Below are 27800 nucleotides of genomic sequence, written 5' to 3' on the forward strand. Positions count from 1 at the left end.
TACTGAAAACTACCTCAACTATCAGCCTGAGATACTGAAAACTACCTCAACTATCAGCCTGAGATACTGAAGACTACCTCAACTATCAGCCTGAGATACTGAAGACTACCTACACTATCAGCCTGAGATACTGAAGACTACCTACACTATCAGCCTGAGATACTGAAGACAAACAGAGGCTTTGTCAGCAGAAAGGGAACTGTCTGAACAGTGTCACAGATAACTGCCTAATAGCACCCTATTCCCTACTGTATAGTGCACTACTTTTTACCAGAGCCCTATGGACACGTCTTTTTACCAAGGCCTGTACAAAAGTAGTGCACCAAAGAGGGAATAGGGTGCTATTGTGACTCAACAAATGTATTTTTCCTGGATTGTAATCAGAGTCCGGCCTGCACGGTAGCCTCTGTGCTCTATGCTCTGTGCTCCGGCAGAAAAGGCCATGCAGCCTGTATCCCAAATGGCACCCTATTCCCTATACGGCGTGCCACTTTTGATCAAGGCCCTGGTCAAAAGCAGTGCACTATATAGTGAATAGGGTGCCATTGTGGACACAACCCACCATATTTACTTGCTGTGGAACAGATTGAGTGCTGTACCTTACAACAGAATCCTGATAAAAAAGCCTTGTGCTGGTGTTCAGTTTATCTTGCAGGGATATCCTCCTCACTGAGACAGAGAAAGATTAGGTTCTATCCCAGGCTGAATCCCAAATGGCACCATTTTCCCTATATAGTGCGCTACTTTTGACCAGGGCCCATACGGCACTGGTTAAAAGTAGTGCACTATTTAGGGGAAAAGGATGCCGTTTGGGACGAGTCACAGTGGTAGCACGGACACGGATGTCCTCACCCATGGAAGTGGACACACACCGGTCCGCCCACTCCTGCCTGGGAGGACACCATCTTGGAAATGAAAACAAGGAAGAAATTCCACTCACTGAAATAATGTACCACCAGCCTACCATTGAAATGGAAACAAGATGACATAGGTGGTAGTGGTAGAATAGCTGACATGAAAGTTAAATATACATTATATCAGGGTTCCTTCTCTCAGAATCAGGAGGATGATAAAAAACTATTTGTCTGCCTGCCAGTAGGTCTGCCTGTCTGGCTGGCTACCTGCCTGTCTGTCTGTATCTGTCTGGCTGCCTGTCTGTCTGGCTGCCTACCTGCCTGTAGGTCTGCCTTTCTGTCTGGCTACCTGCCTGTCTGTCTGTAGATCTGCCTGTCTGGCTGGCTACCTACCTGTCTGCCTGTAGATCTGCCTGTAGATCTGCCTGTCTGTCTGTCTGCCTGCCTGCCTGCATGCCTGCCTGCCTGCCTGCCTGTCTGCCTGCCTGCCTGTCTGTCTGCCTGCCTGTCTGCCTGTCTGTCTGTCTGTGAGCTTGTAAAGGGAGGAAGATGATTTCACACACCAGTGTATGCCTTTGAATAATATAAAGTATTGTAGATGGGAGCTGAATAAAGTGTGTACACAGTGGAAGTGATTGAAATGTAGGCCTAGTTGTGCAGTATATTGATGTAGAGATATAAAGACACTCATTGGCTCAGACAGAGCATTGTTTTCAACGTAATATGTTTTGGGGAGAACAGAATAAAATAAAGGGGTTAAATGGGTCCCAAATGGCACCCTATTCCCCCAGGCCTCTGGTCAAAAGTAGTGTACTATATAGGGAATAGGGTGCCATTTGGGACATAGACATATACTTTCTATGGGAGCATGATTATGGGTGGAAGTGTCAAACTCCACAGGATATGTAACATCTCTCCTCTGACAGTCACTCATCATCCCAGCAGCTAATATGATGCCCCTCAGCAGCCACTGGTTTGGTTCACAATAGGCAATAATCATAACACTCACCCATGCCCCTAATTTATTTTAAGCCACTGAAACAAACAACCAAATCAAACTAAACAGCGGAGGATAGAGGAGGCATGACAAAGAGCTTGTAGAGCAGGGATAGTTTGATGGTTCCTTGTGGCTTTCCTCCATATCATCTAGTCTTGATTACTGTTTTGTCCCTCCTGATCTGGCATCTCGCCACTGTGCTGCAGCAATTACCATATTATACAGCACTCCACCAAACATGCAATTTAATCATTACCTTTAAAGTCACATTTTAATTACCAGTGCATCTTTTTACCAGATCCTCACTCCTTTCTCCGCTCCTCCTCTCTCTGCTCCTCCTCGCTCCTCTCTCCGCTCCTCCTCTCTCTGCTCCTCCTCGCTCCTCTCTCTGCTCCTCCTCGCTCCTCTCTCTGCTCCTCCTCGCTCCTCTCTCCGCTCCTCCTCGCTCCTCTCTCCGCTCCTCCTCGCTCCTCTCTCCGCTCCTCCTCGCTCCTCTCTCCGCTCCTCCTCGCTCCTCTCTCTGCTCCTCCTCGCTACTCCTCGCTCCTCTCTCCGCTCCTCCTCGCTCCTCTCTCTGCTCCTCCTCGCTCCTCTCTCCGCTCCTCCTCGCTCCTCTCTCCGCTCCTCTCCCTGCTCCTTTCTCCGCTCCTCCTCGCTCCTCTCTCCGCTCCTCTCCCTGCTCCTTTCTCCGCTCCTCTCTCTGCTCCTCTCTCCGCTCCTCTCCCTGCTCCTCTCTCCACTCCTCTCCCTGCTCCTCTCTCCGCTCCTCCTCGCTCCTTTCTCCGCTCCTCTCCCTGCTCCTCTCTCTGCTCATTCTCCGTTCCTCTCTCCACTCCTTCTCCACTCTTCTCTCCGCTCCTCCTCGCTCCTCTCTCTGCTCCTCTCTCTGCTCCTCCTCGCTCCTTTCTCCACTCCTTTCTCCGCTCCTCTCCCTGCTCCTCTCTCCGCTCCTCTCCCTGCTCCTTTCTCCACTCCTCTCTCTGCTCCTCTCTCCGCTCCTCTCCCTGCTCCTCTCTCCGAACCTCTCCCTGCTCCTTTCTCCGCTCCTCTCCCTGCTCCTCTCTCCGCTCCTCTCCCTACTCCTTTCTCCGCTCCTCTCTCTGCTCCTCTCTCTGCTCCTCTCTCCACTCCTCTCCCTGCTCCTCTCTCCGCTTCTCCTCGCTCCTTTCTCCGCTCCTCTCCCTGCTCCTCTCTCTGCTCATTCTCCGTTCCTCTCTCCACTCCTTCTCCACTCTTCTCTCCGCTCCTCTCTCCACTCCTTCTCCACTCTTCTCTCCGCTCCTCTCTCCACTCCTTTTCCACTCTTCTCTCCGCTCCTCCTCGCTCCTCTCTCTGCTCCTCCTCGCTCCTCTCTCCGCTCCTCTCCCTGCTCCTCTCTCCGCTCCTCCTCGCTCCTCTCTCCGCTCCTCTCCCTGCTCCTCTCTCCGCTCCTCCTCGCTCCTTTCTCCGCTCCTCTCTCTACTCCTCTCTTCGCTCATTCTCCGTTCCTCTCTCCACTCCTTCTCCACTCTTCTCTCCGCTCCTCTCTCCACTCCTTCTCCACTCTTCTCTCCGCTCCTCTCTCCACTCCTTTTCCACTCTTCTCTCCGCTCCTCCTCGCTCCTCTCTCTGCTCCTCCTCGCTCCTCTCTCCGCTCCTCTCCCTGCTCCTCTCTCCGCTCCTCCTCGCTCCTCTCTCCGCTCCTCTCCCTGCTCCTCTCTCCGCTCCTCCTCGCTCCTTTCTCCGCTCCTCTCTCTACTCCTCTCTTCGCTCCTCTCCCTGCTCCTCTCTCCGCTCCTCTCCCTGCTCCTCTCTCCGCTCCTCCTAGCTCCTTTCTCCGCTCCTCTCCCTGCTCCTCTCTCTGCTCCTTCTCCGTTCCCTACTCCACTCCTTCTCCACTCTTCTCTCCGCTCCTCCTCGCTCCTCTCTCCGCTCTTCTCCCTGCTCCTCTCTCCGCTCCTCTCCCTGCTCCTTTCTCTGCTCCTCTCCCTGCTCCTCTCTCCGCTCCTCCTCGCTCCTCTCTCCGCTCCTCTCCCTGCTCCTTTCTCCGCTCCTCTCTCTGCATCTCTCTCCGCTCCTCTCCCTGCTCCTCTCTCCACTCCTCTCCCTGCTCCTCTCTCCGCTCCTCCTCGCTCCTTTCTCCGCTCCTCTCCCTGCTCCTCTCTCTGCTCATTCTCCGTTCCTCTCTCCACTCCTCCTCCACTCTTCTCTCCGCTCCTCTCTCCACTCCTTTTCCACTCTTCTCTCCGCTCCTCCTCGCGCCTCTCTCCGCTCCTCCTCGCTCCTTTCTCCGCCCCTCTCCCTGCTCCTCTCTCCGCTCCTTTCTCCGCTCCTCTCTCTGCTCCTCTCTCCGCTCCTCTCCCTGCTCCTCTCTCCGCTCCTCCTCGCTCCTTTCTCCGCCCCTCTCCCTGCTCCTCTCTCCGCTCCTTTCTCCGCTTCTCTCTCCGCTCCTCTCTCCGCTCCTCTCCCTGCTACTCTCTCCGCTCATCCTCGCTCCTTTCTACTCTCCTCTCCCTGCTCCTCTCTCCGCTCCTCCTAGCTCCTTTCTCCGCTCCTCTCCCTGCTCCTCTCTCTGCTCCTTCTCCGTTCCCTACTCCACTCCTTCTCCACTCCTCTCTCTGCTCCTCCTCGCTCCTCTCTCCGCTCCTCCTCGCTCCTCTCTCTGCTCCTCCTCACTCCTCTCTCTGCTCCTCCTCGCTCCTCTCTCCGCTCCTCCTCGCTCCTCTCTCTGCTCCTCCTCACTCCTCTCTCCGCTCCTCCTCGCTCCTCTCTCTGCTCCTCCTTGCTCCTCTCTCCGCTCCTCTCTCTGCTCCTCCTCGCTCCTCTCTCTGCCCCTCCTCACTCCTCCTCTCTCCGCTCCTTCTCGCTCCTCTCTCTATCCCTCTTCGCTCCTCTCTCCGCTCCTCCTCGCTCCTCTCTCCGCTCCTCTCCCTGCTCCTTTCTCCGCTCCTCTCTCTGCTCCTCTCTCCGCTCCTCTCCCTGCTCCTCTCTCCACTGCTCTCCCTGCTCCTCTCTCCGCTCCTCCTCGCTCCTTTCTCCGCTCCTCTCCCTGCTCCTCTCTCTGCTCATTCTCCGTTCCTCTCTCCACTCCTTCTCCACTCTTCTCTCCGCTCCTCCTCGCTCCTCTCTCCGCTCCTCTCTCTGCTCCTCCTCGCTCCTTTCTCCACTCCTTTCTCCGCTCCTCTCCCTGCTCCTCTCTCCGCTCCTCTCCCTGCTCCTTTCTCCGCTCCTCTCTCTGCTCCTCTCTCCGCTCCTCTCCCTGCTCATCTCTCCGAACCTCTCCCTGCTCCTTTCTCCGCTCCTCTCCCTGCTCCTCTCTCCGCTCCTCCTCGCTCCTCTCTCTGCTCCTCTCCCTACTCCTTTCTCCGCTCCTCTCTCCGCTCCTCTCCCTGCTCCTCTCTCCACTCCTCTCCCTGCTCCTCTCTCCGCTTCTCCTCGCTCCTTTCTCCGCTCCTCTCCCTGCTCCTCTCTCCACTCCTTCTCCACTCTTCTCTCGCTCCTCCTCGCTCCTCTCTCCGCTCCTCTCTCTGCTCCTCCTCGCTCCTTTCTCCGCTCCTCTCCCTGCTCCTCTCCCTGCTCCTCTCTCCGCTCCTCCTCGCTCCTTTCTCCGCTCCTCTCTCTGCTCCTCTCTCCGCTCCTCTCCCTGCTCCTCTCTCCGCTCCCCTCCCTGCTCCTCTCTCCGCTCCTCTCCCTGCTCCTCTCTCCACTCCTCTCTCTGCTCCTCTCTCCGCTCCTCTCTCCGCTCCTCCTCGCTCCTTTCTCCGCTCCTCTCTCTGCTCCTCTCTCCGCTCCTTTCCCTGCTCCTCTCTCCGCTCCTCTCCCTGCTCCTCTCTCCGCTCCTCCTAGCTCCTTTCTCCGCTCCTCTCCCTGCTCCTCTCTCTGCTCCTTCTCCGTTCCCTACTCCACTCCTTCTCCACTCTTCTCTCCGCTCCTCCTCACTCCTCTCTCCGCTCCTCTCCCTGCTCCTCTCTCCGCTCCTCTCCCTGCTCCTCTCTCCGCTCCTCTCTCTGCTCCTCTCTCCGCTCCTTTCTCCGCTCCTCTCCCTGCTCCTCTCCCTGCTCCTCTCCCTGCTCCTCTCTCCGCACCTCTCTCTGCTCCTCTCTCCGCTCCTCCTAGCTCCTTTCTCCGCTCCTCTCCCTGCTCCTCTCTCTGCTCCTTCTCCGTTCCCTACTCCACTCCTTCTCCACTCTTCTCTCCACTCCTCTCTCCACTCCTTCTCCACTCTTCTCTCCACTCCTCTCCCTGCTCCTCTCTCCGCTTCTCCTCGCTCCTTTCTCCGCTCCTCTCCCTGCTCCTCTCTCCACTCCTTCTCCACTCTTCTCTCGCTCCTCCTCGCTCCTCTCTCCGCTCCTTTCTCTGCTCCTCCTCGCTCCTTTCTCCGCTCCTCTCCCTGCTCCTCTCCCTGCTCCTCTCTCCGCTCCTCCTCGCTCCTTTCTCCGCTCCTCTCTCTGCTCCTCTCTCCGCTCCTCTCCCTGCTCCTCTCTCCGCTCCTCTCCCTGCTCCTCTCTCCGCTCCTCTCCCTGCTCCTCTCTCCACTCCTCTCTCTGCTCCTCTCTCCGCTCCTCTCTCCGCTCCTCCTAGCTCCTTTCTCCGCTCCTCTCCCTGCTCCTCTCTCTGCTCCTTCTCCGTTCCCTACTCCACTCCTTCTCCACTCTTCTCTCCGCTCCTCCTCACTCCTCTCTCCGCTCCTCTCCCTGCTCCTCTCTCCGCTCCTCTCCCTGCTCCTCTCTCCGCTCCTCTCTCTGCTCCTCTCTCCGCTCCTTTCTCCGCTCCTCTCCCTGCTCCTCTCCCTGCTCCTCTCTCCGCTCCTCTCTCTGCTCCTCTCTCCGCTCCTCCTAGCTCCTTTCTCCGCTCCTCTCCCTGCTCCTCTCTCTGCTCCTTCTCCGTTCCCTACTCCACTCCTTCTCCACTCTTCTCTCCACTCCTCTCTCCACTCTTCTCTCCGCTCCTCTCTCCACTCTTCTCTCCACTCCTCTCTCCACTCCTTCTCCACTCTTCTCTCCACTCCTCTCTCCACTCCTTCTCCACTCTTCTCTCCACTCCTCTCTCCACTCCTTCTCCACTCTTCTCTCCACTCATCTCCCGGTCTCCAGCTGCTTATATAAAACCTCTCATAAAACACATACAGAGAAAGCGGTATGCATGCAGCTAGCAGTCCTCCACCTGTAATTCATCATTATATTCAGACTCTCGTCATTTCCAAAGATATGAAGGTTAATGAGTGAGGGCAGCTAGAGACCTGTCATTTTGCAGAAATGCATTCCTTTCTCTTGTGTGTTACTTTATCTTACCAGACATATACAGTCATCCAGATGCATTGTAGTTTTTATGTCCCTTCATCAACGCTGATTTTAAAGTGTCTCCACTTTCCACAAGTCCAGCACTTAAAGGTTGTTACTGTGTTGTACGATAAACCACACCCAGAACCCATCGTCCATCTCCACAATAGTTAACACAACACATTCATTCCACCAACTCATTTTCATTTTCATATGAATACACACGTGGATAATCCAAGTAGTTGTTATTCTTCATAATAACAATAATAATATGACACTTTAATGAGAAAAACAACCACAACAGGTTCAATGCCTCCCAGGCCTATATGTGAGGATGCGGAGTGCATGACAATGGCTGCCATGGCCTTGGTGGGACGGAGAGGCTGTTGTCCCTCTGAAGAGCCTTCCAGTCTAATCAATGCCTCATGGATCATGGATTAGTAGTCATACTCACAGGGCCACAGCTTTAATATTGTCACATCTCATGTCATGATGTGCAGCTTTGCCCAGCTGTAAGTGGATACATACTATTTGTACATACTACATATGTAAGATCTTAATTTGATTACCCTTAATGCCCATTAATAATATTCCACGTAATATTTCAGATTTCCTGTTGCTGAATTATTATTTTCCTGCTGTAGCATACTGGTTCAAATTAAGATCCTACATCTTCATATTAGAGCTATGTTATTTTAGAGTTGCTTCTGTAATCATAGATCAAAGTGAATACCAATGGCTAAGTAGATGTCATTCAGTCATTTATAGGGAGGAACATTCCAGTTCACAGTAGGACAGGGCAGCTAATGTAACACAATCAATCAATCAATGAAATGTACTTATAAAGCCCTTTTTACATCAGCACGTGTGAAAGTGCTTTACAGATACCCAGCCTAAAACACCAGAGAGCAAGCAGTGCAGATGCAGGAGCACAAGAGAGGAGAACCAGAGGAGAGGATGAGTACCCCCAGTCTTCCTGGGTGGAGGAGCCCAGTCTCTGGCCTGCCGCTGACCCAGGATGCATTGCAAAAGGCACCCTAATCCCTTTACAGTGCACATTGATTCACCCTGGCTGTCATTAATTGAAAGTCTTTGTTTATCATCAGTATCGAATTTTAAAAAACGTAGCGTAACATAAAACCCATTAGATGAGAAAGCCAGATGTCCCTCCCCTCTAACCTTCTCCTCCAATTGGTTTTGAAAAGGAGGAGAGGAGAGATGACGTGAGGAGTATGCATTTGAGATTCTTGCAGAATATCTCAAGGTGCTCACAGTGCCTAAGTTAGAACTATCTTAATTTGCGTCACATAGGGGCAGTCACAGGGGGAGTGAGAGAAGGGTGAGAAAAGTTTGACATAATTTCAGCAGTTATACAGTTCAGTGCTCAGAGGGATGGAAGGAGGGAGTGAAGTGTGAGGGGAAGAGAGGAGGAGAGAGAGAGAGACATAAATGAGAGCAGGGAGTAAACGGACTACATTAGTGACAGCTCCATTACCCAGAGGTGGGCAGATGTCCACCTGGCGCCTGGCTGTGTTAGCAGCTGAGGCAAGTGGAGCAGGAGGGGAGTGGAGGAGGGGGGGGGGGGGGGTGGAGGGGAGAGAGGGGGTGGAGGGGAGAGAGAGAGAGAGAGAGAGAATAAGAGGAGAGGAGAGGAGAGGAGAGGAGAGGAGAGGAGAGGAGAGGAGAGGAGAGGAGAGGAGAGGAGAGGAGAGGAGAGGAGAGGAGAGGAGAGGAGAGGAGAGGAGAGGAGAGGAGAGGAGAGAGAGAATATGAGGAGGGGTAGAGAGAGAGAGAGAGAGAGAGAGGATGGGCAGCACCAGGCAGGTGTTCTCCCTGTGGGTCTCTCCCCCAGCACGGTGCTCACTGACCCATGCAAAGACACTTCTCACCTGGCCTGGTCCCATAGCCTGGCCCCCACCATAGAGGACAGGAAAGAGGGGAATGAATGACGAGGTAAAGAAGGAAGAATAAGAGGAAGGAAGAGTAGTGTGATTCTCTAGATATCCGTTTTCCTCTCTCTGCTGACTGTAAATCTGTGTCCCAAATGGCAACCTATTCCCTGTATAGGGCACTATTCTCTAGCAGAGCCCCCATGGTAGTATTAAAAGTAGTATACTAAATAGGGAATAAGGTGGCATTTGTGATGCAAGCTATGGCTCTGTTGAATGTAGTGTCACATCGCTTAATGGTCTGATTTGAGATAGGCTTGGAATCCACTCTAATTAGCCTGCCGTGCCTTCCGGACTTGCACTTCCTTAAATGCAAATGTGTGTGAGTGTGTGTCTGCATATGTTATGGACGTCACCGTTGATTGCTTTTACATATTTACATTGACCCCCCATTTGTTTTTACTCTGCTGCTACTCGCTGTTTATTATCTATGCATAGTGTCACAGATCCCCCCGGTATTGCTGCTCATTCCGTGCACCAGTTCCGGAGGTACGCACACCTGGTTCCCATTCCCCGATTAGTAATTGTATATATGTGCCCTCTGTTCACCATTGTCTTGGTCGGTTATTGTTCACCTGTCCGTTGGTCTTGTGAGTACCTACACGTATTGTGTACTCATTATTACGGGTCTCGTCTTGTGTATTGTTGTACACTCGTTATTACGGGTCTCGTCCTGTGTATTGTTGTACACTCGTTATTACGGGTCTCGTCCTGTGTATTGTTGTGCACTTGTTATTACGGGTCTCGTCCTGTGTATTGTTGTACACTTGTTATTACGGGTCTCGTCCTGTGTATTGTTGTACACTCGTTATTACGGGTCTCGTCCTGTGTATTGTTGTGCACTTGTTATTACGGGTCTCGTCCTGTGTATTGTTGTACACTCGTTATTACGGGTCTCGTCCTGTCTATTGTTGTGCACTCGTTATTACGGGTCTCGTCCTGTGTATTGTTGTACACTTGTTATTACGGGTCTCGTCCTGTCTATTGTTGTGCACTCGTTATTACGGGTCTCGTCCTGTCTATTGTTGTGCACTCGTTATTACGGGTCTCGTCCTGTGTATTGTTGTACACTTGTTATTACGGGTCTCGTCCGGTGTATTGTTGTGCACTTGTTATTACGGGTCTCGTCCTGTGTATTGTTGTACACTCGTTATTACGGGTCTCGTCCTGTGTATTGTTGTGCACTTGTTATTACGGGTCTCGTCCTGTGTATTGTTGTACACTTGTTGTTACGGGTCTCATCCTGTGTATTGTTGTGCACTTGTTATTACGGGTCTCGTCCTGTGTATTGTTATTACTGGTCTCGTCCTGTGTATTGTTGTGCACTTGCTATTACGGGTCTCGTCCTGTGTATTGTTATTACTGGTCTCGTCCTGTGTATTGTTGTGCACTTGTTATTACGGGTCTCGTCCTGTGTATTGTTATTACTGGTCTCGTCCTGTGTATTGTTATTACGGGTCTCGTCCTGTGTATTGTTGTGCACTTGTTATTACGGGTCTCGTCCCGTGTATTGTTATTACGGGTCCCTCTTTTGTTTGGGTTACATCCCTGTGTTTTTGTATACATGTTTGTTTTGGGCTTCGTCCCCGTGCCTTTTCATGTCATGTTGTATTTTTGGGTGGAGTATTCAAACCCCAGTTAAGTATTCCTGCGCATGCCTCCAATCATTTATGCAATGTGACAGAATAACTGACCATAAATGGAGACAGCGGGAATGGCCCTTCCGTCCGACGAGCAACTTCGGCCGCTGCAACTGACCCACACTGATTCCCTGTGGTCATCCCCAAGGCCGGTGTCGTTCCACAGCTGGTGTGTTTTGGGCTTCGTCCCCATGCCTTTTTCATGACATGTTGTATTTTTGGGTGGAGCAATTGAACCCCCCCCCCCCCCCCCCCCCCATGATGTATTCCTGCGCCTGTCTCCAATCATTATACAACGGGACACATAGTCACTTTATCCCTACCTACATGTACATATTACCTCGACTAACCTGTAGCGAAATGCTTGTACTTTAGTTTATTTAGTAAATATTTACTTAACTCTATTTCTTGAACTGCATTGTTGGTTAAGGGCTTGTAAGTATTTCATGGTAAGGTTGAATTCGGCGCATGTGACAAATACAATTTGATTAGATTTTTGCTTATTGAGTACCACTTCCCCTTGATTTGGCTCATACCTGGTTGGAACTCGGGACCTCTGCTATGCTAACACACGTGACCGCCCTCCTTGACAACGTTCCAATGGTTTGAGCCACCCAAAAGGTATCAGTTGGATGGCGCTATGTACAACACTTCAAGCTAGCTGTGGAGTGAACTCCGTTACACATACAAGTATGAGTTCACACTCTATGAAGGTCAAAACCAGGTCTGATCAGGGGTTGAGTTAGAGAGAAACGAAGAGGGGTTAAACCACCACAACAACAGAAAACATTCAATAGTAATTGGATAGATTTCTGTTACCACCTTCCTTCCGAGATGCTCCACCCCCACCACTTTCCTTCCCAATAATAATCTTCTCTGTACACAGCGAGGTTAGTGACCCATCTCTGACACAAGGGTGTGTATTTCCACCAGGACTATGTGAGCAAATGGGGCCTGTAGCTCATCACACACACATCATATGCGTCCCAAATGGCAGGGCCCTGGTCAAAAGTAGTGCTCTAAATAGGGAATAGGTTGCCATTTGGGACTCATTTGCCATCCAGAGCTCAGAGGCCAGGCGAGAGGAAGTCCAGGCCAAACAGAAAGAGACGCCAAGGCTAACGTTTTATGCAGGTATTCTCTTCCATCTCCACCTTTGACGTTTCAGCAGCATGGCCTTGAGACAGCAGAGCAAATACCACCTGTCCTATGAAGTTCTGCCTGAGGCATCTCCTATCCTCAACACAGAGACAGACAGAGAGAGAATGATGAGGTAAAGAAGGAAGAATAAGAGGAAGGAAGAGTAGTGTGATTCTCTAGATATCTGCTTTGACAATGTGAACATATGTTCCCCATGCCAATAAAGCCCTTTGAATTGGGAGAGAGAGGCTTTTGCTTATCTATTTCACTAGCTCTGGCAATGTAAACATATGTTTCCCATGCCAATAAAGCCCTTTGTATCGAAGAGAGAGAGAGGCAGCACTGTGAGCAATAAGACCTCATGTAAAAGTGGTTCCCCAGGAGAAATCATGACATGATTGTGTGATCGTATTGAATTGACAGAAACAGAAATGAGAACTACAGTGCCTTGCGAAAGTATTCGGCCCCCTTGAACTTTGCGACCTTTTGCCACATTTCAGGCTTCAAACATAAAGATATAAAACTGTATTTTTTTGTGAAGAATCAACAACAAGTGGGACACAATCATGAAGTGGAACGACATTTATTGGATATTTCAAACTTTTTTAACAAATCAAAAACTGAAAAATTGGGCGTGCAAACTTTTTCAGCCCCTTTACTTTCACTGCAGCAAACTCTCTCCAGAAGTTCAGTGAGGATCTCTGAATGATCCAATGTTGACCTAAATGACTAATGATGATAAATACAATCCACCTGTGTGTAATCAAGTCTCCGTATAAATGCACCTGCACTGTGATAGTCTTAGAGGTCCGTTAAAAGCGCAGAGAGCATCATGAAGAACAAGGAACACACCAGGCAGGTCCGAGATACTGTTGTGAAGAAGTTTAAAGCCGGATTTGGATACAAAAAGATTTCCCAAGCTTTAAACATCCCAAGGAGCACTGTGCAAGCGATAATATTGAAATGGAAGGAGTATCAGACCACTGCAAATCTACCAAGACCTGGCCGTCCCTCTAAACTTTCAGCTCATACAAGGAGAAGACTGATCAGAGATGCAGCCAAGAGGCCCATGATCACTCTGAGCACTCTGCAGGTGCATTTATACGGAGACTTGATTACACACAGGTGGATTGTATTTATCATCATTAGTCATTTAGGTCAACATTGGGTCATTCAGAGATCCTCACTGAACTTCTGGAGAGAGTTTGCTGCACTGAAAGTAAAGGGGCTGAATAATTTTGCACGCCCAATTTTTCAGTTTCTGATTTGTTAAAAAATATCCAATAAATGTCGTTCCACTTCATGATTGTGTCCCACTTGTTGTTGATTCTTCACAAAAAAAACCTGTTTTATATCTTTATGTTTGAAGCCTGAAATGTGGCAAAAGGTCGCAAAGTTCAAGGGGGCCGAATACTTTCGCAAGGCACTGTATGATGAAAAATGCAACATACGGGGATGATTTCTGTATTTTGAGTCCTATATTGGGAATAGAGTGCCATTTGGTAAGGGGCCATTTGTATCCTCATTCTCAGTACTTTTATTTTGGTTTTTAGACAATACACAAATATGCATAAACGCATGCAACATATACAATAGACAACTTAACATTCCACAAACATCTGGTTAAACGTAGTGCACTATTGAGGGAATAGGGTGCCATTTGGGATGCATCCAGACCCATTACAGAGGCCTGCCAGGGACCCATTTCCATAGGAGTCGTTCAGAAGACAGAGGTAGAACGAGACCCACGGGGAACAACAAACTAAAGTGCCTTCTTTTCTTCAGCATATAAATGGGTTGAATGTGGGATGCTGCTATTCTTCCCACAGAGCAAATATACTGTATGTCAACAAACATGTCAACAAATATGACACGTAAAAACAATTGAGAAACTGGGAGATATATCAGTGGAAATCAAACCTAGCTAACTCATGATTGCTCTACACTCTTAGAAATAAAGCTGCTATCTAGAACCTAAAAGGGTTCTTCTGCCGTCTCCATAGAAGAACACTTTGAAGAACACTTGTTGGTTTCAGGTATAACTATTTTGCTTCCTTTCCACAGAGGGTTCTACATGGAACCCAAAATGGTTCTACCTGGAACCAAAAAGGGGTTTTACCTGGAACCAAAAATGGTTTTACCTGGAACCAAAAAGGGTTTTAGTGAGTTTTTCCTGGCCACCATTCTTCTACATCTGTATTGCTTGCAGTTTTCCTGTCCACTCTTAGAAAAATGGGTTCCAAAAAGGGCTTTATAAATACATTTGATTGATTAATTGATTCTCCTATGATGTCAGCTGAAGAACCCTTTTGGAACCCATTTTTCTAAGAGTGGACAGGAAAACTTTTCATCTAAAAGTAAGGGAGTCCCGGAGTTCATTCTATGATAGAGGATTAATAGTTGCTCTGAAATGCAAGGTAAATGTTGTCCCAGCTTCAACAAGCATGCTGTCCAGAATAAATATCACAGGATAGAACATAAGCCCTGTAATACTACCATGTTGGATAAAGTGCAACATTGATGAGCAGGGTGGAAAATACCAGAAAGGGAGACATTTAGTTAATATGATAAATCTACGTTGGCAGTCAGTCACAGCCCTGTAAATACATACTTCTGTCTTCCTTTCCATCAAATGTGCCTGTAGTTCTTAACTCAGAAGGTTCAAATGAACACATTCACTCTATGTATGAGTGCTGGAAAGACATGATATTTTCACAGCTGCTCCAGGTCTCTTCTTCCTACCAAGTTTGAATATCATGAAAACATCAGTGTGTTATTTCCCCCCGAACTTTTTAAAGAGACTATGGCTTATTTTTGTAGTTTGTTTGCATCCTCCATATGAAACCGAGGGAAAGTGGGTACCTGCTGCATCCATCCAAATGTCACCATATTCCCTATACTCTTTTCCAAGAGTGACCATGGAAAATACATAATGAAGCATTGGTGGCGTCCAAAATGTCACCCTATTCCATATATAGTGTACTAAACCCACATGTCACCGTATTCCCTATATTTTAGTGCACTATATAGGGAATAGGGTGCCATTTGGGACACCAACATTTAGTGACAGGGTACTTTGAAATGAGAAGAGGAAAAGAAAAGTGGAATCTAGGACAGCTAGTGAAATAAGACAGTATACAGTTATGAAACAGTAGATCTGTTGTGTTGAGAAAAGCAAAGCACCAGTGCAGGTGTGTGACTCCGGACACTCCAGGGCAGGCACCGGGAGGAGCTCCATCTTAAGTCAGCTGAGAGCCCGCGCGCTGACTTGCAGCTGCCGTCGTCATAGCAGCCGCCTGAGCGGCGCCGCGACGACTGGCTTCTAGGGCTGCTGTGAATTGGATGTCGTCACAGCGCTGGCGCCAGGGAGTCGGTAGAAGTGGGAGCTTGCGGCGATGCAGGCAACTCGCTACAGCTACTGCAGTGTGTGTTGAGCTCTGTTGTGCCAAGCCATCATCCGATTGGGTTCATCTTGGTACAGTGGGAAAGAAATTGAGAAACTGAGCATAGTTTAACGCATTGTGAAGTAAACTCACTCCAGATGAGCTAGTGGCCACGAAACCCTGACATTTCCCTCTATGGAAAAAAATATAGACTAATAATAGCTGGAACTTGGAAATGTAATAGATGGTAAAACATCAAACTTAAATGTATTACGAGGTAGACTACATTCATCACATGGATGTGCCTTCATTTAGATCAGAAATACAGACTCAGATGACTTCAAAACAGATTTTCACAAGGGCCCGCCAACCTCATCTCGCAGGTAACAGAGAAGAGCATCACTTTAGTGCGCGCCTTCACATAATTTGCTCAAGAATGCGGAAAATATGGGAGGGACGTAAAAGATCAACAGCATTTAAACCAATACTGTTGCTTGGAATAGTGATTGACACTTCTAGGTAGCCAATTGACGTGCATTTCGCTCTGATGTGCGACAAGCCCCGTTCACGAGCCTTTATAAGAACAATTGACAGCGTGCTGACTGATTGTACACGGCGAAGACTGGCCTAAAATACCGGTTTCTTTCATGCATAATATCTTATCACACTCAACTGTCGTCATGAAAGCAATAAGCCCGGAGCGGTCTATGAGGAACAACATCTCCAACTCGTCGGAACATACCCTCGGCATCTCCCGGAGCAAGAGCCCGATGGATGACCCTCTGAGTCTGCTGTACAATATGAACGACTGCTACACAATGCTGAAGGAACTCGTGCCCAGCCTTCCACAGAACGGGAACGTCAGTAAAATTGAGATATTGCAGCATGTTATAGACTATATCTTGGACCTTCAGATTGCACTGGACTCAAGCACGTCCCTCTCCAGCTGCCAACATCAGCAGCAGCGGCCGGGACAGGCAACATCACCCAGGAATCCCCTAGCAACCATCAACTCAGACATCAGCCTCATCACCTTTCAGGTAAAAATAGAATCAAATAGCTTTATTTTTTTCCAATTAGAGGACTTCTGTTTTGGAGTGGTTCAGAAAATAAATAGACGAAACCATAGTAGGCTACACAGATTCTAGCGTGTTCAATTGGATCCCCTAAATCCTATGACATGTACAGTTTTAATGTGGCCTTGTTAATATATGTTTAAATGAAGATTTTTTAAACATTTGTATATATATGTTTATATGCTTACTTTAATTAAAGGCTTTTAGAATAGATCTATTTTTTAAAACATTATTTCCAAGCAGTCTGCCTATTTGACTTCTCATAAAGCTTTTGCATTTGACTATGTGCCACTGTTGGTTATTGTACACATGACAGCTTGGTGGTGAATGAATGGAGCATCAGCCCAATAGAGACCAGACCACTGCACCTGTACTCACTCAGCAATGCCAGGAGCCTCTCTCTGTAAATGGTGATATTTAACAGTGGTTGTTGTCTTACCTGTTTTTACAGTCAACTGACCACTTCCCCAAAGGGACAGAGACTCATGACAGCTAAACTCTCCTTCACTGACTGGGTAAGTGTTTCCTTACTGCCTTTATTGTATCCCTCATTTCTATTTGAAATGGTCATTTTACTCATTAGGAAAAAAACAAGCTGCGCTCAAATGGGTCCAAACTACACTGTCCCGATGGGAGAACCCTTTTGGATTCCATGTAGAACCCTCTGTGGAAAGATAGAACCCAAATGGGTTCTACCTGGGACCAAAAAGGGTTCTTCAAAGGGTTCTCCTATGGGGACAGGCAAAATAATCCTTTTTAGATTCTAGATAGCACCTTTTTGTGTGTATAAAGTCACGGATACTTGGTATGAGTTGCTCTTTGAAAAGGGTAGTCTATGTGAAGTGTTATATTGTTGACTGGACTAAGATATGACATCACTGTAGATGGAATAACCGATCAGGAAATAATAGTCTCTGGCTACATAAGACAGACTGGCTACTCCCGTCAGTGGTTGTGGGTTCTGAAAACTACTGGTCTGTAGATCATTCGCAGAGAGGAAAAGCAGGCGCCAGCCAGCATCATTATAGCTATAGTATAGATCCATTCCCACGTTGTACTTAGAGGTTGACAGGATGTTGCTTACTCCTCCGTCGACGCCTCCATCTGGTGCTCAGGGATTGCCCAGTATTTCAGTGTTTGAATCCCAAATAGCACCCTATTTTCTATGTAGTGCCCTAAGGGCCCCCTGGTTAAAAGTAGTGCACTACATACGGAATAGGGTGCCATATGAGACACACACTCACCAGTATTTCAGTGTTTGGTTAAAGTAGAAAAATAAGTGTCTTCCTCTCAGGCGCCAGTCTGACTGTCCAGTTCCCCATCTGTCCTTTAGCCTTGCTTCTCTTTAAACACGACTCTCTTTTCTCTTCCCAATCTCTTACAGGTGTGTTTTAAACAGGACCTCATGTTCCCCTCCAATGGCTGGCTGGATTTCCGCTTGATTTAACTTTAATTTGTCTTCCTGAAAGGAGATATGTGTTGTTGTTTTTACTTTTTATTTATCTACTGGCCTGGCAAATCTCTTTTCTTCCAACTGAAGAATGATTCCTCAACAACGATGGGAACACAACGACAGACTGACTGAGATTACAGTATTGAAACAAGATATCTTTCCACAAGAGGAGATAGCCTTTTCTTTTGGAAGTGGCACATTACTACAGACAGACTAATGGTCAGTCGATGTATATAAAATGTTAAGACAAAATCATGCCTGTATAGTAGCTGATTTGTTGCAGAGAATATAAAGATGCATTTTATTGTACTGCGGCTTTCAAAGAAATGTTGTAAATTGCACTTTTATACAATAATAAAGTATATTCCTTATACTGTACATTATGTTAATATCCATATTACGTTATAATACCTGACCTATTTCAATCTTTTAAATTACTGTCACTGTACTTTCTCTTACATCAAAGGAAGAAACTTCCCTTTATCTTGCTTTTTAATGTGTCTGAATAGAGTCAGATTAATTAGGAAGACTTTTATCACAAGGCTCAATGCATTGCAGTTACTAATCTCATCTAGTTAACCAGGATGGTGTGCACAGATCCATCTCGTCACACTGGTGGTTCTCTGGAGCACAGTTGGTAACGCATGGCACTTGCAACTCTAGGATAGTGGGTTCGATTCTCGGGATCAACCATACATAAAACAATTTATGCACGCATGACTCTTAAGTCGCTTTGGATGAGAGCGTCTGACAAATGGCACATAATATTACATTTACGGCACATACTATTTTTGCATGGGGGAGCACGCCCCCTGCTGGTCGACGTTAAGAAGGAACTGCTATATGAAAGTATGAGAATACTTAGTGGTTCATACGTATAATTTCTCTGTGAGAACATACAAGAGGCTAGACTGTGGAAGGTCAACATCCAGGTTTTATTTTTCAGTCAGATAATGTCTGACGGCACCATTCACTTCTTTCCCTTCATAGATAGAATATCTCGTGTTCTTCTCCCACATGGTTATCTTCTGACAGGTTAAGACACATGCAACACATAGGAGAGCACTCTGACATTTGCACTGATATTTGCAAACTCATTTACGCATGCAATGTACAGTTCATTAGGTAGGCATGCAACACCAATCTTTACTGTAGCCAGATTTGTGAATCGGATGCCATTAAGTGTACATTTTATATCTGCTTAATTAAAATGGACATTTAATGGCATCGGATTCACAAATGGGGCCTCTACTACGTTACGGGAGGAGACAGGCCCTGACAACATGTAATAAACCAAATAACTTTACAACCACTGTTCATGACAAAGCAGCATACATACAGTCCCATGTATCATATGGAGAAGAGTCAGCAACTGAATTCTGCAGCGATCAATAACTTTTTCTGAAGATTACTTCTCATATTAGTGTCAACGTCCCTCCCTTTTATCCAACATTTTTGTTCGTGTTGGCAGGATATGGGTCCCAAATGGCACCCTATTCCACCGATAGCGCACTACTTTGGACCAGGGCCCATAGGAAGGTAAAATAGCCCTGTGGCTTTTGCAATGAGACAAATAGTTTAGTTGACTCTCCTCCATGTCATTTGCTGAGACACGACAAAAACATCCCACACACAATTTTGTTCATTTGGCTCACGTGTTCATATGCATTCATTCTTCATCTATACCAGGTATCTTCTCTTTTACCCACACACAAGCTCAATACATCACTTTTTGACACACATAGGCAGCAGCAGCTAATATTAACACTGTTAAGGCATGCTTGTAGCCTGGTCCCAGATCTGTTTGTGTTCTTGCTCATTGTCAAGCCATTGGCATGACAAGGAGTTGGCGAGATGGCACAGACAGACTGACACCCAGGCTACCATGCTTGTTATAGTGCAAAACAATAAACAGATAGTTAGTCACTGTATGTAGTTATGTTATCAATTGTACTGTAAAAAATGGGACGACGCTGTTAAGTGCTTTTACTGATTGGAATGATCGAAATGTACACTTTGGTTAATTCAACCTGTTCTATCAATTTGTCTGAAATCAAATAACGAATTCGTCAGATCAATGTGATTTTTTTATTTGAACGAAAGCTTCTAAATTGCTTTCAACACCTCATGCATATTGAATAGTGGGAGGGGCAATGTAGCGACGGCAGCCTATCAGAAGAGTTGCCGAGGCGTGGCTTTCAGTTGGTTATTTTTGCCCCCCCCCCCCCCCCCCCCCCTGAGAATGAATGTCATTCCAGTTGAGGTGGTCTATTGTATTTGTTATTCAAACTTAATCTTGTAACTCATCTGTAATGATACTAAAGCGCTTGATAACGTTTCTATGTGATGGTAGCCATTGCTTGGTTATGATATTGTGGTTCCTAAATGTGAAGGTCTTTAGTTTGGAAAAATTATTTTAAAACATCTTATTTTTTAGCTTGTTGATTTAAATTGCTTGTAACACAGAATAAATGTGGAAAGGTATTTCCAAATTAAAAAGTGAACTAGGAACAAGATAAAAAAAAAATAGGTTGTATTGTCATTAAATATTTTTGGGATTTGTTATATTAAGTTTAACCAAAGGGGAAATGTAGGTTTAAATAATTGAAATAAACAGGTAACAACGTCAAATATAATGAAATATAACATTTGGCATTGAATCATATATTTGTCATAATAATGTTGTTGTTTTTACCAGAGGTGAAGTAAATTAGGTTGATCTAAAGATCTTTTTTTAAATTTTTACAGTGTACATAGCTAGCTACCTTCACCTCTAGAGAATATCAAGACAGTTAGTAGAGGTCACTTCACTTCACTTTAGACGATACAAATACAGAGTACAACATCTCAGTGAGCTACCTCTACTTAGTAGCCTGGTGAAACCAGACTAACCGCTGCGCTCTCCTGTAACAGAATGTGAGGTTGCCAGATCAGGCTGGTTTAACAAGGCTATCTACTTAGTGCACACCAAGCACTAACATAATTTATTTACCCATTTAGCTAGCTACGGTACCTTGCTACGCATGCATTGTCAGATTACCACACCAAACATCTACTGACTAAGTGCTCTCCTGGAAATGAGATGGGCAGGGGGGCTCACAGGATGCTCTCGCGCTCCTCTCCGAAAGTGACGGTGTCGGAGGACACGGTGGTGATCTCCGGAGGATCCCCGGGGTTCAGCCCCCTCTTCAGGTGCACCACGCGCACGTTCTCGTTGTGCGGGCCGGGCTTGGTGGTGGTACTGGTGGTGCCGGAACCCGGGGAGATGATGACCTCGCTGATGGAGGAGGATGTAGGGGTGGAACAGGTGGTGTCGGTGGACCCCATTGGAGCCCTCTGTCCCTGGCAACGCTGCTGGTTCCCCTGCTGCTGGGCGTTGGTGTTGTTGTTAAGGGTGGTGTTGCTGGGCGTGCGGTTGAGGTTGTAGCTCTTGGACGAAGGCCAGCTCTCTTCGGGGCTGCTGGCCAGCAGGCTGCACTGGTCCTCAGAGCAGATGGACATGCGGGCCACAGCTGGGTCCTGGAGACCACTCAGGCTGCTGGGCAGACCCCTCTTACTGGCCGCCCGGCTCTGGCTGTCCTCCTGGTCCAGCTCGATCAGGTTGGCCTGCTCCAGCTGGGACAGGTCAGCCTCCTCGTCCTGCAGGGAGTGGTTGGGCGAGCTCTCGTTGGAGCGCATGCCGGAGTCAGACGAATCCTTCTTATCCAGCATGGCGTCAGACAGGTATTCTTTACCCTTAGCCAGAGCCAGGGAGGATGCTTTGAGGTCACCTGGCTTTTTCGCGTCCCCCAAGAGAGGAGCGTCGGAGTTCTCTGAATCCTCGTCGTCGCTGGTGAGCTTCTGGTAGGGCAGCCCGCCGGTCTTCATCTTGAGGTCGGCTGCTCCCTGAAACAGGCCGCTCCCCCGGTCACTGGACCCGGGCGCCTTGCGTCCGAGCAGGGTCTTGGAGGAGCCATGGGGGTCCTGCTTCTCGTCCTCCTCTGTGATGGGGTCCAGGGGGGCTTCGGCGGTGGTGAAGTCTGGGGCGTCCACGGCGGGAAGCTTGGAGGTGCTTCTCTTGGTGGTAGCCTTGTCCTTGGTTTTGTCCTCGGAGCTGGCAGAGGTCATGAACTGGTTGGGGTGGGGCTGGACGGGCTTCTCTCCCCCTCCTCCGCCTACTTCCAGCGTGGCCATCTGGGCGATGTACTCCTGGTAGGCGTTGCGGTACTCTGACTGCTGCTTTTCCGTCAGCTTGACGATGTCGTTGGACGACTCCTGGGAGTTGAGGCTGGACATGCTGGGGGTGCGGTGGGTGGGGGCCTGGAGAGGGGGACATGGAACATTACATCTCCTAGATCTGTGGTCGAAGTACATATGAAGGCTATCATTTGGTTTACATACAGGCCAACAGCTTAATTCATGGTTCTGTACATATACAGTACCAGTCAAAAGTTTGGACACACCTACTCATTCAAGGGTTTATCTTTATTTGACTATTTGTTACATTGTAGAATAACAGTGAAGATATCAAAACCATGAAATAACACATGGAATCATGTAGTCACCAAAAAAAGTGTTAAACAAAACAAAATATATTTTAGATGAGACTCTTCAAAGTAGCCACCCTTTGCTTTGATGACAGCTTTGCACATTCTTGGCATTCTTGGCATTCTCTCAACCAACTTCATGAGGAACAGTAGTGGAGAGGGTAGCAAGTTTTAAGTTCCTCGGCATACACATCACAGACAAACTGAATTGGTCCACTCACACAGACAGCATCGTGAAGAAGGCGCAGCAGCGCCTCTTCAACCTCAGGAGGCTGAAGAAATTTGGCTTGTCTCCAAAAGCACTCACAAACTTCTACAGATGCACAATCGAGAGCATCCTGGTGGGCTGTATCACCGCCTGGTACGGCAACTGCTCCGCCCACAACCGTAAGGCTCTCCAGAGGGTAGTGAGGTCAACGCATCACCGGGGGCAAACTACCTGCCCTCCAGGACACCTACACCACCCGATGTTACAGGAAGGCCATAAAGATCATCAAGGACATCAACCACCCGAGCCACTGCCTGTTCACCCCGCTATCATCCAGAGGGTGAGGTCAGTACAGGTGCATCAAAGCTGGGACCGAGAGACTGAAAAACAGCTTCTATCTCAAGGCCATCAGACTGTTAAACAGCCACCACTAACATTGAGTGGCTGCTGCCAACACACTGACACTGACTCAACTCCAGCCACTTTAATAATGGGAATTGATGGGAAATGATGTAAATATATCACTAGCCACTTTAAACAATGCTACCTTATATAATGTTACTTACCCTACATTATTCATCTAATATGCATACGTATATACTGTACTCTATATCATCGACTGCATCCTTATGTAATACATGTATCACTAGTCACTTTAACTATGCCACTTTGTTTACATACTCATCTCATATGTATATACTGTACTCGATACCATCTACTGTATCTTGCCTATGCTGCTCTGTACCATCACTCATTCATATATCCTTATGTACATATTCTTTATCCCCTTACACTGTGTATAAGACAGTAGTTTTGGAATTGTTAGTTAGATTACTTGTTGGTTATTACTGCATTGTCGGAACTAGAAGCACAAGCATTTCGCTACACTCGCATTAACATCTGCTAACCATGTGTATGTGACAAATAACATTTGATTTGATTTGACCTGGAATGCATTTACATTTACAGGAATGTCTTGTTAAAAGTTAACTTGCACATTTGAGCCAATCAATTATGTTGTGACAAGGTAGAGGTGGTATACAGAAGATAGTCCTATTTGGTAAAATACCATATTATGGCAAGAACAGCTCAAACAAGCAAAGAGAAACGACAGTCCATCATTACTTTGACTGACATGAAGGTCAGTCAATCCAGACATTTTCAAGAACCCTGAAAGTTTCTTCAAGTGCAGTTGCAAAAACCAAGCGCTATGATGAAACTGGCTCTCATGAGGACCGCCACAGGAAAGGAAGACCCAGAGTTACCTCTGCTGCAGAGGATAAGTTCATTAGAGTTACCAGCCTCAGATTGCAGCCCAAATAAATGCTTCACAGAGTTCAAGTAACAGACACATCTCAAAATCAACTGTTCAGAGGAGACTGCATGAATCAGGCCTTCATGGTCAAATTTCTGCAAATAAACCACTACTAAAGGACAACAATAAGAAGAGGAGACTTTCTTGGGCAAACAAAAGCAATGGACATTAGACAGGTGGAAATCTGTCTTTCGATCTAATGAGTCCAAATGTACGATTTTTGGTTCCAACTGCCATGGATGGATGATCTCTGCATGTGTGGTTCCCACCGTGAAGCATGGAGGAGGAGGTATGATGGTGTGGGGTGGTTTGCTGGTGACACTGTCTGTGATTTATTTAGAATTCAAGACACACTTAACCAGCATGGCTACCACAGCATTCTGCAGCGATACGCCATCCCATCTGGTTCGCGCTTAGTGCGACTATCAACAGGACACTGACCCAAAACACACCTCCAGGCTGTGTAAGAGCTATTTGACCAAGGAGAAGAATGCTGCATCAGATGACCTGGCCTGGGATGGTTTGGGATGAGATGGTTTGGGATGGGTTGGACCGCAGAGTGATGGAAAAGCAGCCAACAGGTGCTCAGCATATGTGGGAATTCCTTCAAGACAGTTTGAAAAGCATTCCTCATGAAGCTGGTTGAAAGAATGCCTACAGTCAGCAAAGTTGTCATCAAGGCAAAGGGTGTCTACTTTGAGGAATCAAAAATATAAAACATAATTTGATTTGTTTAACACTTTTTTTGGTTACTACATGATTCCATGTGTGTTATTTCATAGTTTTAATATCTTCACTATTATTCTACAATGTAGAAAATAGTAAAAATAAAGAAAAACCCTTGAATGAGTAGGTGTCCAACCTTTTGACTGGTACTGTAAATACAGTGCCTTGCGAAAGTATTCGGCCCCCTTGAACTTTGCGACCTTTTGCCACATTTCAGGCTTCAAACAAAGATATAAAACTGTATTTTTTTGTGAAGAATCAACAACAAGTGGGACACAATCATGAAGTGGAACGACATTTATTGGATATTTCAAACTTTTTTAACAAATCAAAAACTGAAAAATTGGGCGTGCAAAATTATTCAGCCCCCTTAAGTTAATACTTTGTAGCGCCAACTTTTGCTGCGTTTACAGCTGTAAGTCGCTTGGGGCATGTCTCTATCAGTTTTGCACATCGAGAGACTGACATTTTTTCCCATTCCTCCTTGTAAAACAGCTCGAGCTCAGTGAGATTCTCGATTGGATTCAGGTCTGGACTTTGACTTGGCCATTCTAACACCTGGATATGTTTATTTTTGAACCATTCCATTGTAGATTTTGCTTTATGTTTTGGAACATTGTCTGATGCTGCCACCACCATGTTTGACAGTGGGGATGGTGTGTTCAGGGTGATGAGCTGTGTTGCTTTTACGCCAAACATAATGTTTTGCATTGTTGCCAAAAAGTTCAATTTTGGTTTCATCTGACCAGAGCACCTTCTTCCACATGCTTGGTGTGTCTCCCAGGTGGCTTGTGGCAAACTTTAAATGACACTTTTTATGGATATCTTTAAGAAATGGCTTTCTTCTTGCCACTCTTCCATAAAGGCCAGATTTGTGCAATATACGACTGATTGTTGTCCTATGGACAGTCTCCCACCTCAGCTGTAGATCTCTGCAGTTCATCCAGAGTGATCATGGGCCTCTTGGCTGCATCTCTGATCAGTCTTCTCCTTGTATGAGCTGAAAGTTTAGAGGGACGGCCAGGTCTTGGTAGATTTGCAGTGGTCTGATACTCCTTCCATTTCAATATTATCGCTTGCACAGTGCTCCTTGGGATGTTTAAAGCTTGGGAAATCTTTTTGTATCCAAATCCGGCTTTAAACATCTTCAAAACAGTATCTCGGACCTGCCTGGTGTGTTCCTTGTTCTTTATGATGCTCTCTGCGCTTTTAACGGACCTCTGAGACTATCACAGTGCAGGTGCATTTATACGGAGACTTGATTACACACAGGTGGATTGTATTTATCATCATTAGTCATTTAGGTCAACATTGGATCATTCAGAGATCCTCACTGAACTTCTGGAGAGAGTTTTCTGCACTGAAAGTAAAGGGGCTGAATAATTTTGCATGCCCAATTTTTAAGTTTTTGATTTGTTAAAAAAGTTTGAAATATCCAATAAATGTCGTTCCACTTCATGATTGTGTCCCACTTGTTGTTGATTCTTCACAAAAAAATACAGTTTTATATCTTTATGTTTGAAGCCTGAAATGTGGCAAAAGGTTGCAAAGTTCAAGGGGGCCAAATACTTTCGCAACGCACTGTAGCTACACAATTCCAGTCTTTCTGTCAACGTAATATAATGACGCAACATAGACCTCTCTACAATCGAAGAGACCACCAGTCACTCACCATCCATGTGTTGTTGCTGTGCCTGGGAGGCTCGTCCAGTCCCACATTGCTCAGTTCCTCAAAGCTCAGGTTGAAGCTGTACATGGGTGAGTTGGCGTCGAGGTTGGCGGTACCGGCGTGGGGCGGGGCGACCTGGCGCCTCGGTTCCCCGTGGCCCACCACACTGCTGTCCACCTCACTGGGAGCCTCCTCATGAAGCACCTGGCTCTCCACGTGACGCATCTCCAACACCTAGAGGAACAGGAGGCGAGAGAAGGCAGAGGAGTAGGAGGGAAAGGAAGAAGAAGAGAAAGTAGAAGAGGAAGTGGAGGAGGAAGAGAGAAAGAAGAAAAGAAAGGAATATTGCACCAATCTCTAAATACGGCTGGGCTAAATAGTAATTACTGGGTTAAGAAGTGCTTGATAACAGCAGTGTCCAGTGTTAAAGCTATTGGTAAATCCACTACAAAAGAAAATAACAGGCAAGAGGCAAGGTTAGGGTTAAACTCACGGTTCCTCTGAAGAGCTGCCAGTCTCCAAAGTTCATTTTCATTTCATTCTTCAGCTCATCAATGTTGCACTGGGTCAGAACTCTGCCATTCACATTAGCCTGAGAGACAAAGAAGAGAATGAAACAAGGAAGAGGAGAACCGCATATATATATATGAATGAGAGAGAGAGAGAGATAGAAGAGATTAATGGTAGCGAGAGAGGAGGTTAATGGTAGAGAGAGGGGAGGTTAACGGTAGAGAGAGAGGGGAGGTTAGCGGTAGAGAGAGAGGGTTGGTTAGCGGTAGAGAGAGGGGGGAGGTCAACGGTAGAGGGGAGATCAATGGTAGAGGGAGAGGGGAGGTTAATGGTAGAGAGAGAGGGGAGGTCAATGGTAGGGAGAGAGGGGAGGTCAGAGAGAGAGGGGAGGTCAGAGAGAGAGAGAGGGGGTCAGAGAGCGAGAGAGGGGAGATCAATGGTAGAGAGAGAGGGGAGGTCGATGGTAGAGAGAGAGGAGAGGTCAATGGTAGAGAGAGGGGAGGTTAATGGTAGGGAGGGGAGATTAATGGTAGAGAGAGGAGGTTAATGGTAGAGAGAGGAGGTTAATGGTAGAGAGATAAGGTTAATGGTAGAGAGAGAGAGAGAGAGAGAAGGTTAACGGTAGAGAGAGAGGGGGTTAACGGTAGAGAGAGAGGGGAGGTTAGCGGTAGAGAGAGGGTTGGTTAGCGGTAGAGAGAGGGGGGAGGTCAACGGTAGAGGGAGAGGGGAGGTTAATGGTAGAGAGAGAGGGGAGGTCAATGGTAGGGAGAGAGGGGAGGTCAGAGAGAGAGAGAGAGAGAGAGGGGAGGTAATTGATAGAGAGAGGGGAGATCAATGGTAGAGAGAGAGGGGAGGTCAATGGTAGAGAGAGAGGGGAGGATATTGGTAGAGAGAGGGGAGGTTAATGGTAGGGAGGGGAGATTAATGATAGAGAGAGGAGGTTAATGGTAGAGAGAGGAGGTTAATGGTAGAGAGAGAGAGAAGGTTAATGGTAGAGAGAGAGCGAGAGGAGGTTGATGGTAGAGAGAGGGGAGGTTAATGGTAGAGAGAGGGGAGGTTAATGGTAGGGAGGGGAGATTAATGGTAGAGAGAGGAG

At 47.2% G+C, this 27800-nt stretch overlaps 2 protein-coding genes across 8 annotated transcripts in view; one reads left to right on the plus strand and one right to left on the minus strand.

Annotated features, from left to right (window-relative positions):
• Window positions 1–15805: 15805 nt before the first annotated feature.
• LOC109900229 (DNA-binding protein inhibitor ID-2) lies at window positions 15806–18128 on the plus strand. Its single transcript, XM_020495923.2, has 3 exons — window positions 15806–16261; window positions 16749–16812; window positions 17682–18128. Exons 1-2 carry the CDS (start codon window positions 15869–15871, stop codon window positions 16791–16793), a joined length of 438 nt encoding a protein of 145 aa, XP_020351512.1. The 5' UTR covers window positions 15806–15868; the 3' UTR covers window positions 16794–16812; window positions 17682–18128.
• Window positions 18129–18666: 538 nt separating this feature from the next.
• Window positions 18667–27800, minus strand: part of LOC109901341 (kinase D-interacting substrate of 220 kDa B) — a 56404-nt gene continuing 47270 nt past the window's right edge. For 4 of the 7 annotated variants that reach the window (XM_031836977.1, XM_031836978.1, XM_031836975.1 and 1 more), the window contains 3 exons: window positions 26688–26786; window positions 26198–26428; window positions 18667–22049 (listed from right to left, as the gene is read on the minus strand). In XM_031836977.1, the coding sequence (XP_031692837.1) occupies window positions 20847–22049; window positions 26198–26428; window positions 26688–26786 (1533 nt within the window). In that variant the 3' untranslated portion in view covers window positions 18667–20846. The remainder of the gene's footprint in view (window positions 22050–26197; window positions 26429–26687; window positions 26787–27800) is intronic. The other 3 variants (XM_031836980.1, XM_031836979.1, XM_031836981.1) reach the window with 1 other exon arrangement.

Source organism: Oncorhynchus kisutch, linkage group LG12 (genome assembly GCF_002021735.2).
Source record: "Oncorhynchus kisutch isolate 150728-3 linkage group LG12, Okis_V2, whole genome shotgun sequence".
Taxonomy (NCBI): domain Eukaryota; kingdom Metazoa; phylum Chordata; class Actinopteri; order Salmoniformes; family Salmonidae; genus Oncorhynchus; species Oncorhynchus kisutch.